This window comes from Mchenga conophoros, linkage group LG10 (assembly GCF_057382185.1).
Source record: "Mchenga conophoros isolate Kocher_MC1m ecotype Shallow Benthic linkage group LG10, M_conophoros_male_GT1.1, whole genome shotgun sequence".
NCBI classification, from domain to species: domain Eukaryota; kingdom Metazoa; phylum Chordata; class Actinopteri; order Cichliformes; family Cichlidae; genus Mchenga; species Mchenga conophoros.
In genome coordinates this window covers 17,512,652-17,525,168 of record NC_140535.1, presented here as the reverse complement: position 1 = coordinate 17,525,168, position 12,517 = coordinate 17,512,652, and the positions used below count along the sequence as shown (strand labels likewise).

At 41.1% G+C, this 12,517-nt stretch overlaps 1 protein-coding gene across 6 annotated transcripts in view; it reads right to left on the bottom strand.

The window, feature by feature from the left end:
• Positions 1-12,517, bottom strand: part of LOC146565662 (neurexin-2-like) — a 143,866-nt gene that overhangs the window by 92,062 nt on the left and 39,287 nt on the right. For 5 of the 6 annotated variants that reach the window (XM_085288979.1, XM_085288978.1, XM_085288976.1 and 2 more), the window contains exons 4-6: positions 7,274-7,303; positions 7,023-7,034; positions 2,294-2,595 (exon numbers count right to left, since the gene is read on the bottom strand). In XM_085288979.1, the coding sequence (XP_085145105.1) occupies positions 2,294-2,595; positions 7,023-7,034; positions 7,274-7,303 (344 nt within the window). The remainder of the gene's footprint in view (positions 1-2,293; positions 2,596-7,022; positions 7,035-7,273; positions 7,304-12,517) is intronic. The other variant, XM_085288977.1, reaches the window with a different exon arrangement.

Here is a 12,517-nt window from a genome sequence, read left to right as displayed (position 1 = left end):
TGCATGCCAAAGCTTGAAGCAGAGGGCTACAGCAGCAGAAGACGACCACACCTGTGCAGGAAAACAAAGCTCAAGAAAAGTGGACAATAGAAGATTGGAAAAATCTTGCCCAGTCTGATGAGTCTGCTGTGTACTGCAACATTTAGATGGTAGGATCAGACAAACAACATGAAAACATAGATCCATCCTGCCATGTATCAATAGTTCAGGCTGCTGGTGGTATAATGATATGAGGAATGTTTTCTTGGCACATTGTTACCCCTTTAGTACTATCATTTAAACACCACAGCCTACCAGACCAGCGGTCCCCAACCTTTTTTGCGCCACGGACCGGTTTATGCCCGACATTATTTTCACGGACCGGCCTTTAAGGTGTCGCGGATAAATACAACAAAATAAAACTAGTACCGGTACCGAAAAAAAGAAGATTTATTCATAACACACGTGAAAAGACCCAGGAAAACCGAGTTAACGATAAAAACGATAACAAAATAACGCTGAAAACCGATAAAAACCCTGAAAACCATACATTTCACACCTGAGCCTCAACTCTCGCGGCCCGGTACCAAACGACTCATGGACCGGTACCGCTCCGAGGCCCGGGGGTTGGGGACCGCTGTACCAGAGCATTGTTGCTGACCATGCCTACCCCATTATGACCACAATGTACCCATCTTCTGATTTGATGCCCAGCAGGAAAATACACCATGTCACAAAGCTCAAATCATCTCAAACTGTTTTTTTAAACATGTCAATGAGTTCACTGTACTCAAATGGCCTCGACGGCGGCAGATCTCAATCCAACGGAGCACCTTTGGGACGTGCTGGCACGCGAGATTCGCCTCATGGATGTGCAGCTGACAAAATGAGCTTGTTATCATGTCAATATGGAACAAAATCTCTGAGGAATGTCTCCAGCTGACAAGTTTACAACCACCAAATGAGCACTTTTGCAGTCATTATACTGTTTCTTTCTTCTTCTTTTTTTTACAGGAATTGACGAGCGAGGAGTGGCTCTGACTGTGAAACCCTGTAAGGCCGCTTACTTGTCAATCAAAAGGTAATCAGACCAAAATCAAATCTTGCTTTATTTTCTGTCAGCACTTCAAGGGCATTTCCATTCGTCATTAGGACTCCTAAACACCTAATTATACTCATCTTATGAATCTTTTTTCTTCTTCACTAGTTTGTCTCTCTGCAGTTTGTTGCTGCAGTTATGAGCCACAAGGTTGTTGCAGTGGTGACAATGCAAAAAAAAAGAAAAGAAAAAGGTAAATTTGTGAGACCTAAAGAAATGAGTAATTATGTGTGGGCTTGTTCCTGCAAGCAACCACTTTACATTACACTCACTCCCACTTATTCAGTGTCCATACAAAAAAAAGTGCAGCTGTAAGGTATTATATGAGGAGACTAATAGAATAGCAGAATGATGCAGTCAAAGAAGAATGCCAGTGGGGTAACATTTAATGTAACGGACACATCCTTGCAGTAAATTAGACTGGGAATTCAGTCCCTTGTCCTGACTGCTAATGATATGAAACCTTAAGGCCGAGTTGTACTTGGCTGGAGTACAATAGGTACAGCAGTACATGGTTGGACACGTGCACTGGCTGTATTCATTATTTAAGCACTGCTTTCTCTCGCAAGTCCCCATATACTGCTGCAATGTTACATCAGTGGCTAAAGCTGCAAAAAATATATTTTTGCACTCTCCGTTCAAGAGTTGGTAATGAACAGGCTCCTGATATCATCACTACTGTGGGACGAATGAATAGGATGAATAATGAGTTAAGTTTTTATTACAAAAAAGGTATTAAAAGTATATATATGACAATCTTGTGGGTGCAAGAAGGAATCAATTCTCTGAATTAAGAAAAAGAGTGATTTCTAGAAATGCAATCTAGGGGCAATGACCTAATAGACGCTTGCAATATCAGGATAGGGAATGTGGCAGCAGAAGCATTCAACAGAATCCAACACAGTATTTGTTTACTGGCAGTTCACACTGCCGGAGGTTAATAGCAGCCTATCTAAACTCTATTTGCAAAGGACTGCCATTTCCTGCAGCTCATAAGAATCAGATCCAAATCTTTTTTATATTAATAAGCTGAAAGATACACTTTAAATACTGTTACAATACTGTGTACAGTGACTGATTTCTCATTATCTCACACAGATCGCTTGCAGACTGCAATTATATTGACTTCTGCGTAAATACAATCTACACATTTTACAAAAAACTGCAACTTTCTTAAGCAGAATACAAAATCATAAGTAATGGATGTATACACACCTGACGGAGGTTGCGCGTCACACGAACATCATGCCATATATTGTCATTAAACCTCCCACTGGTTGGTTCCACCAGGGCTTCAAAAGCGCCAGAGCCCAGGTTGATGACCAGCCACAGAGCGCCATTCCTCAGAGACAGGTTGACATAGTCAGCTGATTTCCCCGTGTGAAGCAGCAAGGCGTTCCTCTGCAGCGTCCGGAAGGACAGCGTGATCTCGTCCAGGTTACTCTGAATGGGAGTCTGGGATAGGTTGTAGCTGAAGAACTCATTGCCTTTAAAGGTGGCCACTGACGCCTCCTGCCCTGAGAGTCAAAGAGAAACAGCTTAGATAATTGTTCCTCTCATCCAGCTTAACCTTTACTTATCTACTGGGTGCATTCACTACTTTAGTTTGCTAAAATAGAGGAGGCTTGGTGGGTGATATTAGAGGCTAAAATGAGCGGAAAATGCAGCGTGCCGTATTGCTTCGGAAACATTTCACTAAGACCCACTTGAACAGACCATGTGTGTATTTTGTAAAGCTATTGAAACGTTGCAAAGTCACTGTACAGTCAGATGAACAAGTGTACATTTTCAGCGTGCTGTTTCCATAGTAAAGTATAAGTCTTTATGTCTTTTTCTTTTTATTAACATATGTAGGGAAAAAAAGGCAGCTATGAAGTGATCCTTACTGACAAGTACTTTCATTGTAGTCAAAGCCTAATGAATTGTATTCATCTTTCATAAGACCGACATAAAAACACACTAGAGCTACAGCATTACACCACATCCTCAGCTGAGAAAGGTCCTGATCAAGACGTGTGCACTTTTTACCATCATTTGAGAAGAATTTGCTAAAAAAAATTATTATACAACGACAGCCGCTTTATCCTTTATTCAGCAGGGTTTTTTTTTTTAAATGCCAATATCAACGTGTAAGGCTTGGCTAAACATTTAATTCACACTCACATTCCAGGGAATGTCCGCTAGGTAATGCACACAGTGAAATATACAGAAGGGAACTTCACCAACTGTTCAGAGGGAAGCAGATGGAGCTTGATTAAAGATGTTGTTTTTGTATTTGTCAATGTTTCTTAGAATTCCACATGTTAGCAATTTTTCTCAAGCAACCCCATCAATGTATCCTTGATGGCAAACATCACACGGCACGTCAATAATAAATCATTCTTGACAGCTTACAGCTCATTCAACAGTTATGCTGCTAATACACCTTCCACAAGGTGACAGTTTTGAGTTTGTTTTTTAATTTTTTTATTTTTTTTCTCAATTCACGACCTCACAGGCAGCCCTACTGCACACGAAATTAGAAAGAATCACTGAATTTTGTTTCGCTTCATAATTCACGAAGGCCTTCCGCGCACGCACAACCTTTAACCATCAAATTTTAAGTTTAGTTTTTCTGATATTGAACCAAAGTTTTGCTTTGACACAGGGAGTAACACTAACAACTTTACAACACATAGTACTGCTGCTGTCCTTTGCTCTTTATGAGCTACTAAGCAAGCTGTTTCAAGCTAGAAGGATAAGCTGACCCTTTAGTTGATGCTTGTTTGTTTGCACAGCAAATGTCAGCTTTGGTACTCAGGGGCCAATTTAAGGCTGCAGGATGAGCAGTCCTGTTAGTCTGTATTGTTTGTGCAGTGTAGTCGCTCAACTCTTGAGCACACAGCTACTCGTTGAGCTACTGGCGCGGAGCATGAATGCAAACTTCCTCATTTGGCTGACGTTTAAGGTGTAAAGTAAAACCAAGTGGAGCCAATAGTGACAGTTACAACTACAGGGAAATTATAGCACTTGAACTAAAAGTGCCTTTGTGTCATTTTTCATTCTAAATACAGAAGGATTTATCATAAGAGATAAACCTTAATGACAAGAAGATTTGCATCTAAGCTGTGCACATTCTACAGAACGCAATCTGCCTAATAGGCTTCCTGTCATTCTGTGATGAAGATGTCCCCAGCATGACCCTGAATCTGTCTTGAAGGTCTTTCTTGAAATGGGAGGGGTAGACGGCCTATAGCTCTGCTTTTCAGCTCTCCTAGAAGGTGTCCTACTGTCTGCAGCAATAATGTTTACCACTCTGTAAAAAAAGAAAAGAAAAAAGGAACAAGAAAAAAAGAAATAGTAGCTTTGTTTTGTCTGACACCAGACAGACTTTGGCACTAACTCCGAAGAAAAATCTTCAAAGACCCTAGCTGCAGTCAGTACGCCAGCTAAAAGATGCTGCTGGAGCAGTTTAGCACTTTATGCATGTTATAGCTATACGAGGGTGGGGCGTCGGAGAGTGAGGGGGTGGATGGGCCGTCCACCCTCTTGGATTCAGCTATAAGACCACTGTGCTGAACCACGTCTCGATGTAAATGGAAACACATCAATGAAAAAAGGAGGCTCAGCAGAAAATAACAGCAGCACCGACAATCTCTACATGCCTCTCCTGCTTCTCATCTCATTGTGGCACGCGCCACCTTGCCCCCACTCCCGTCTTACTATACACCATTCAATCTACTTGCAGCCCAAGGTTTTGAAATAAATTCCCTCTAAATTCAGGATACAAATACAAGCGAGTCCTTCTAGAAGGACACTGCTCATGGCCAATCCAATGAAGCGTGCAGCTACAAAATATGGAGAGCGAAAGCATCCTGGATGTTACTATAACACCGGATAACTCTAAGACAGTCAGTGTAAGATTTATTTATAATTCTGCTGCTGGGAGCTATACGTAAGCTCCTGATGGCCATACCATGAGGTGAGAAAAAGGGTTGAGCCACCAGGTGAGAAGACTGTTACTATTAGACAAATTCCACCACTCACGCTGCTCATTAATATTAAGGTTTACAGCAGATTAATTTCAAAATGATGCAAAGCCGGGGGCACAGATGCAGCTGGTAACGTTTGTCTGTGGCTCAGAGGCGGGGACTGGGTTATCAGGCAGAGTGCGAGCAGGCTGTGGGGCAGCAGCTGACCACTGGTGTGTAGCTCTGTAGGTGGTCATCAAGCTACACCTGTGCCTGAATAATCTCATCTGGGTGCACACGCTGGCGAAGGAGTGTGGGAGTGAAATATTCACAAGCTGCCGCTTCTCAATTTCCAGAAGTCTGCATATTTGTGGCAAAACAAATAGAGACTAAGTCTGAGAGCGCTCGCTCAAGTATGCGCCCCGGGGCTGAAGGTGGAACACAGTTAATAACAAATGTTTGTTATAACATGAGATGGTTGAATAAAGCGCTGATGTCTCATGTATATCCCATGAGGTCAGACGTGCAGCGCTCTGTGTTGCAGCTGTAACTGTGCTTTGCTTGAGCATTGAGGGTTATTTCTGCAAATCTCGATTCCACAATCAATTACCAACTTCTTCTTCATTTAAATGCGTGAAATTGAACAATTACGTTTAGGCTTCATTTCATGACAAATCGCACTGTGGTTGGCTTCAGGACACACTTACTGTATGATGTACTATATGCTTTATATAACAGCATTTTTCTAATACAGCAGAGATGATTAATCTTTGTACGATTGAGGACGTAGTGGCGTACAGTATATTCACCCACACCGTTCTGTCAGAATATCCATTGATTACAGCACAAGCTTAAACTGAACATTATGTTTTTGGTCTTATAAAGACTAATTGCTACTAGTGGCTACCAAAAAGATTTAGACCCTAATCTGTAATGTCACAGTCATGCTCGGCTTCAATCTGCATCATTTATATATGGTGAAAAACCTCATTCTGTGAAGCATTCTCATCTCCTGTAAATGATCTTGGTATAATTGTTATTTGTTCACATATGCGTGACAAAATGCGGATGCTGCCACACCCTCTTTTATTCCATCTTCACCGAGCGGGAGAGTGAAAGATGACATACGCAGCTATTTCAGTTCACGGCTGCACATTATTCATAATCAAGGATAATTGGGTTGAAAATAAAAAATCATTAGTACAGAAGCTGCGATGATAACCCGACACCACTGTTCTTTCTGGTCAGATGAGCAATTTTTCCCGAGGAACTGGGACAGTGGAAAATACTGTGTGGTCAACATGAGGGGGTCAGAAAAGCCAAGTACGTTATAGACAACACTGATCTCCATGGAGACAGGATGATGAAGTTTATCTAAATCTCACAGCGTGTGGAGGAAATGCAAAAGCCTCACCACAGCAGAGTACATCCACCCTTTTTCAAAGTGCCTATATTCCAAGTATGCCTTGCAGAAAATGTTTTACGCTTTATTTTAATTCAGTTTTAAAATCATACAATTATATTCAGTATTTTCATCACCTGTAAATGAGCTGGTATAATTGTTATTTGTTCACATAGGCATGACACAATGTTACTGCTTTTTTTATTTTCCAACCAGAGGACCACAGTGGTACCTCTCCCTGAAAAAATATCCTCCATTAGGAAAAAAAAATCCCACAACCTTCCAACAATGTTTTGTTTTGTTTTAAAATCTCCCACTGATCTACAACCCAGTGATAACACGTCTGAGACATCAGTGCAACAGAAAGAAAATTCAATTATGCACACAACAACCTTAAGAATGAAAATAAAGGCAAACTAAGTCCTCACATAATATGTCTGTCTAAACACCTACATAAATAAACTCCCTTCTCTGCAGACCTTCACATTTGTAAGATGAGATACCTTTATATATATAAATGTATTTTTTTGTTATTACTGACACCTGTTTCCTTTGAAAACACCATGAAACCAAATGAGCATAAATGCATTACCTTGGCGAATAACTGCAGAGGTCAAAGGTGATGTTCCAGTAGCTCAGTCAGTGGTCAGGACAAGGGTTTGACGGACAAAAATTGTTATGAATAGTGAGCATAACATGAGAGGAAGCAAAAAACGAATAGGCAAGTATATGACAAAAGAGGAGAGGAAATATTAGTGCAGCACAGTTAACTAAAATGATTTCAGGGGAAGGGAAATGTGATCAGGTGGTTGGGAAGGAAAAGCAAACCAATAGACCCCATACCTTGGCGGTTTAACATCAGGTGCGCCAGACCTTGAGGGAAAGAACAGAAAAAAGGATACGAAAACAGGAAGTTCATAAAGAGGTTCGGGAGAACAAAAGCATTGTCACAATGTTGGACTGCAGTTTGTGACAGACATCCTGGGGAAGGTACGGATGTCAAAGTTCAAATTAAAATATAAAGGGGAAATCAAACTAAAAACAGACAAACATCTCAAGGGAGGAAAGGGAAGGCAAGGAGAGAAAAAAACATCTTGACAGGTGCAACCCTCGCAGGTAGTTGCTCTCATAGATGCTTTTTTCTAATGGAACACATATTGTATGTTTATTTGATGCAGACAGCGTTTGAGATGTACCAGCTATACATAAAACTGCTTCGACTGTAAAGACTAAATGTTTAAAAAAAAAAGAAGAAGAAAGAAATCACCCGCGGTAATGCTAGTTCATGGATTTCTGTGATCTTTCTATCTCCTGATCTCCACTTCTCCACACGAGTATTTGGCATGTAAGTGCTCAGCCAACCCAGATGAGCCTATTTAACCTTTCAGATGGCACCATTTCATAAAAGGACAGACGAAGCACCATTCCCTATCCTTTAAATCTTTAGCGACTCTCATTCATATTTTTATTCTCACGATTTACCATCTAATGCAGCGGGGTTTGACAGTGGAGCCTGAAGTCTGTGCCCTAATGTAATAATATAAACACCAATACATCTAAGGCTGTCACACGTAACCTTTTAATTTCAAAGAAAAAAGCAATGCTGCACTCCGGTAAAGCCTCACTAAATATTAACCATCTTCTAATTTGTCAGCCAAAGACAAAAATGCCACATCACGCCTCCATATTATGGCATATGGCAGGGCAAAGGGGTTAGCCTGAATGCACTGGCTACTGTGCTGAACATATGAGCTAATTGCACTGATTAACAGTTAGTTTACTTCATGAGATCATATTATAGTACTCATAAATACTGCATGGAAATGCCTTCTAAAAGCAAATATTGAGAACAAACATTGTTTTCGTGTCACGTGCTTGTTGTGAGTGACACTGCAGTCAAAACCCTGCAGGTTAGCCTGCGTGCACTGCTCATCAAAGGTTGATCCAGTTTCAACCAGCTTAAATCTCTCAATGCATCGTGTGCTATATACTGACAGCGAAACACAGACAAACATCTCAGTAGGTCAGGCAGAAATTGCATGGCGTAGCCTAGCTCTCCTGCTTTTCCCGATATCAAAGAGTTGGGGCTGACACAATGCAACACTTCTGCTGAGCACATGAGCCCCACTGTGTGAGCCGACACAAACACCTCTCATCAGTGCATCAGCACTCTAAGACCCTTGTACAGCAAGTCTTACTCACTATTCCAGCCCCATTTCAGTCATTAGGTAAAACCTTATGAAGAGGGCAGGTTGCTCTTGCACAAATCTCGTCGCATGTCCCACTCAACAATCTTGTTAATGCTGCAACTCATGGTGTGGAATGGACATGATTACCCCTGGGAAGGTCCTTGCCTGCCAACACGTAGGCTTTTGATACAGTGTGCCACTGCAAAGCCAGTGACTGAGCCTCTGCTTAGACAGGATTCACCAGCAGCCCTGTCTGCAGAGCAGACAAAGCACTGCTGTGTGCACCCCCACTGCGGCTGTGCACTGCACATGACAGGCCAACGTACATATACATAAATGATGTCACCTCTTCTTACCCTCATCACCCCTAAGGTGATCTCATACTCAAAAGCAGTACTAAGATGTGACTAGATTAAGATCCCGTCTGCCTCTATCCTCTGCCTATCATTCTGCTATGAGCGTCACACAGCATAGATGAGCCACGGCATCAGCTTCAAGGGGCTACAAAGGAGGCTTGCATACAGTGCCATTAACTGTAACAAAGACACTGTTGTTGTAAGCCACCACTGGCTCACATAGCGGGAAGAATAAAAATCCTCTTTCCATGCTTTTGCCTTTGGTCCTCACGGACAGGAATAAGGTTCCCTTCATCCAAATAATAAGCAAATGCAGTAGAAAAGCCAAAGCTGGCAAATATCTGTCTTTCACTTATATGAAGATGAGGAAAAAGGCTTTGACGGAAGCAAATTTTGACTCACTTACTTGTTGTTGAGCTCTGGGTCAAGCAAAACTGACTCGCACCCGTGAGTAAGATGAATGAATGTTGTTGACCAGAACAGAAATACCCAAGTCAACATCATAATCTTTGAGAATATATGCATTTCCTAGGAGTTGAGTTATAAGGGGATTAGGAGTGGTGCCATTGCTTCCCTTGTACAAAGGCAGCCACCCATCGAATACGTGCATCCTGCTTGGCTGTGCCTTACATCCAAATCTCAGTGTGTGAAAATGCAGAGATAACTGGCTAATACCCTTTAGAAGGGAAAGCCTGTATGGATATAAACTATCCTTCCTACCAGTAAGCTATACACTGGAAAGTAGGCTATAAAATAAGAAACCAAGCGACTGAATATCACTTTATTAAAATGCTACTATTAGGATACTTTTAACTTGGCCTCATTATACAAAAAAGGTGGAGTTTTTTGTTATTGCTGTTGTAAAAAGTACTCTGAAATCAACTCATTTACCTTGTGATGTGATGGTATTGGTCACAATACTCTACAATAGCGTGCGATTTTCTACGTCAATAGTTTACTAGTCACGTTTTTTTTTTGTTGTTTTTTTTTTATGTGCTTACACACACCTTAACATCTGCACCTCCTGACCTCGAGTAAATCTATGATACTGAAAACATACAACCAGGAAAGCTGCTGCAGAACAACTCTTTGTGTTTTCAAGCACTCAAAAATAATGCACCTCTGGCAACATCCCAGTTAGAGCTGGCTGAAAATAAGTAATTCAGTCGGTGAATGACGAGGGTTTTTGAATCCACAGATTCCTGGAGCAGGTGAAGTTTTTTGACCTGTGCGATTTCATGTGCAAATATACCCAGCAAAAGTTTAAAGAGCGCACCTAAAAACATGCGAACAAACACTGCTACAGAAGGAAGGCCTGGTGCTTCCGAAAACGTTGTATTAACAGGCTATTCCGTGTGCACTGCTGCTGACCTTTAGACCGCTAACTCCCCTCACTCCCCTCCTCCAACACTTCAGCTCTGGATTCTTTTCATAGATTTTTTTTTTCCCACTTGTAAAAGCACATTATAATTTAAATATGTACATATATATGTTTTATATTAAATATATAAGGCTGAGAGAAACTAGCATGATTTTGAAACATTTTAGCATATGAAAAGAGCTGAATTTATGTTAGTGGGACTGCCAAAAAAACACAAAACAAAAAACATAATAGTTTTATTTCTCTGAATCATTTATAACGCGATTAACTCTGGAAATGATTCTAACAAGGTAAGCAAGGCTACCTTTGTAAGTTTAATTAAAGAAGTATAATGAAAAAACAAATGCAGATGTTGAAGGACCTCTCAGTCATTACTGTGACATTAATTAGCAAGCAACTACGAAGAAAGAACCATTTCACGAGGATTAGCATTTGCTAAATTTGTTTTTGCATGAAAAGTACAGCATTATGAAGCCTGTTGTAATGAGGGATTAGACCAAGGTCAGTGCTGCTGAAGAGATGCAAAACCCACCAGGACCGCTCGTGTCCTTTCTTTCGAAGATTTTGACGCTTGCCTTATCATCCCAGAAGCTCTCAGTGCGTCATTACTCTGTGCTTACAACTGAAAATCTGAAGAGGAAATAACACAATGATAGTGTGTTTGCACATGGCAGTGCGTGTTGCGTAAGGTTCCCCTATATGTTTGACTGATTTTGCTGCACCTTGTGAGGTGGCTATTCTTATCTCTTGTTCACAGACCTGATTTTTTTTTGGGATGCTGCACTCTCTTGGCATCTAAGCATGCCCCACTATGGCCTTTGTCCGCACGGATCGATGGGAGGCCCACGTGCAGCATACTGTAGATGAACAACTCGGGACGACTCACCTGCTGTGCCAAAAGATTTTTGCTGGCTTAAAGCATTCCTCACACAAATAAGGCTAATTCCTGCACCAGTTAAAACACAGCCAAGACCAAATATAGCATGTAGCGTACCATTTTTGTCATCTCTGGGGTAGGGGGAAGGCAATTTAGATAATGCATAGATTAGTCTATTTCTGTTGATGCAAGGCCAGCAGGGTAGAGATTTGCTGCAGAATAGTGTATGAGTGATATGAAGGAAATTTTAAAAAAAGCATCTGGTCAGTATTTCTTTTCTTCCCCCCGTCATTCTTGTTTTCATGCATTCTGCATTTGGGGATTGTCTCCATGTCAAGCTTTAATCCAATAAACACTCTGATGTGCTCTCTTTGCAGCATGTCATTTAATAATGCGTGCCTGCTTGCTGTGAGCAGAGCCATGCCATCTTTGCTAATATTAACAATGATTAATGCTCGCTTCTGCAAATTGTGCAGCGATGAATCCTGTTTTAACTGTTGGTGAAAAGTACAAACCAAGAGCCGCATAAGTTTGAAATCCTGCACTGAGAGAATCAGTAACAAATCATGTATCATATAAATACTGCATCTAATAATATACCCAGATACACCATGTATATTTAATCAACACAGGCGTATGAGAAGACTGCAGATGAAGAAAATGTCATTTTTATCTTTGCTGTCATACTCCGAATGTAAGCGCCGCAAGCAGGACTTGAGAGAGTAGGTGTGTACAGGTGCACATCTCGAGTCGGTAACACTGATTTATCATGTGCAACAGTCCGGCACACCTTGTGCTGGTGTCCTGAGTCTGTTGGACTGTCCTTTCACCAGAACCAGCAGTTCCTACCAGGGAGATGGATGTCTCACTCGGATGCCAACTAAACAAATCTTCCTAGCGGCTCTCAATCCTCATTTCCATTCAGCATGTGCACCTCATTAGAAATCAGTCCTGTTTGATTACGGTGACTGAAAATGCTGGCAATTCAGAGACAAGTGTCTCTTCTAAGAAAAAAAGGCACCTATGCAAAAAATACATTTCAAGCATTATCAAAATGTATTAACGTTAAGGCCGTGGCGATCAGCGCCAGAGTACATTCAACTCTAAAATGGCATCATTTTAGAGATAAACACACTTATTTACCTTAGAGATATATGGCATATAAGACTTAATAAACCTCAGAGCAGCTTTCTTGAGATATATATGCACTGCCAGGAGAGGAAAACATAGAATGTATAAATATTAAAGCAAAGCATTTCTGTACAGTTGCTTTCTCTGTGATGC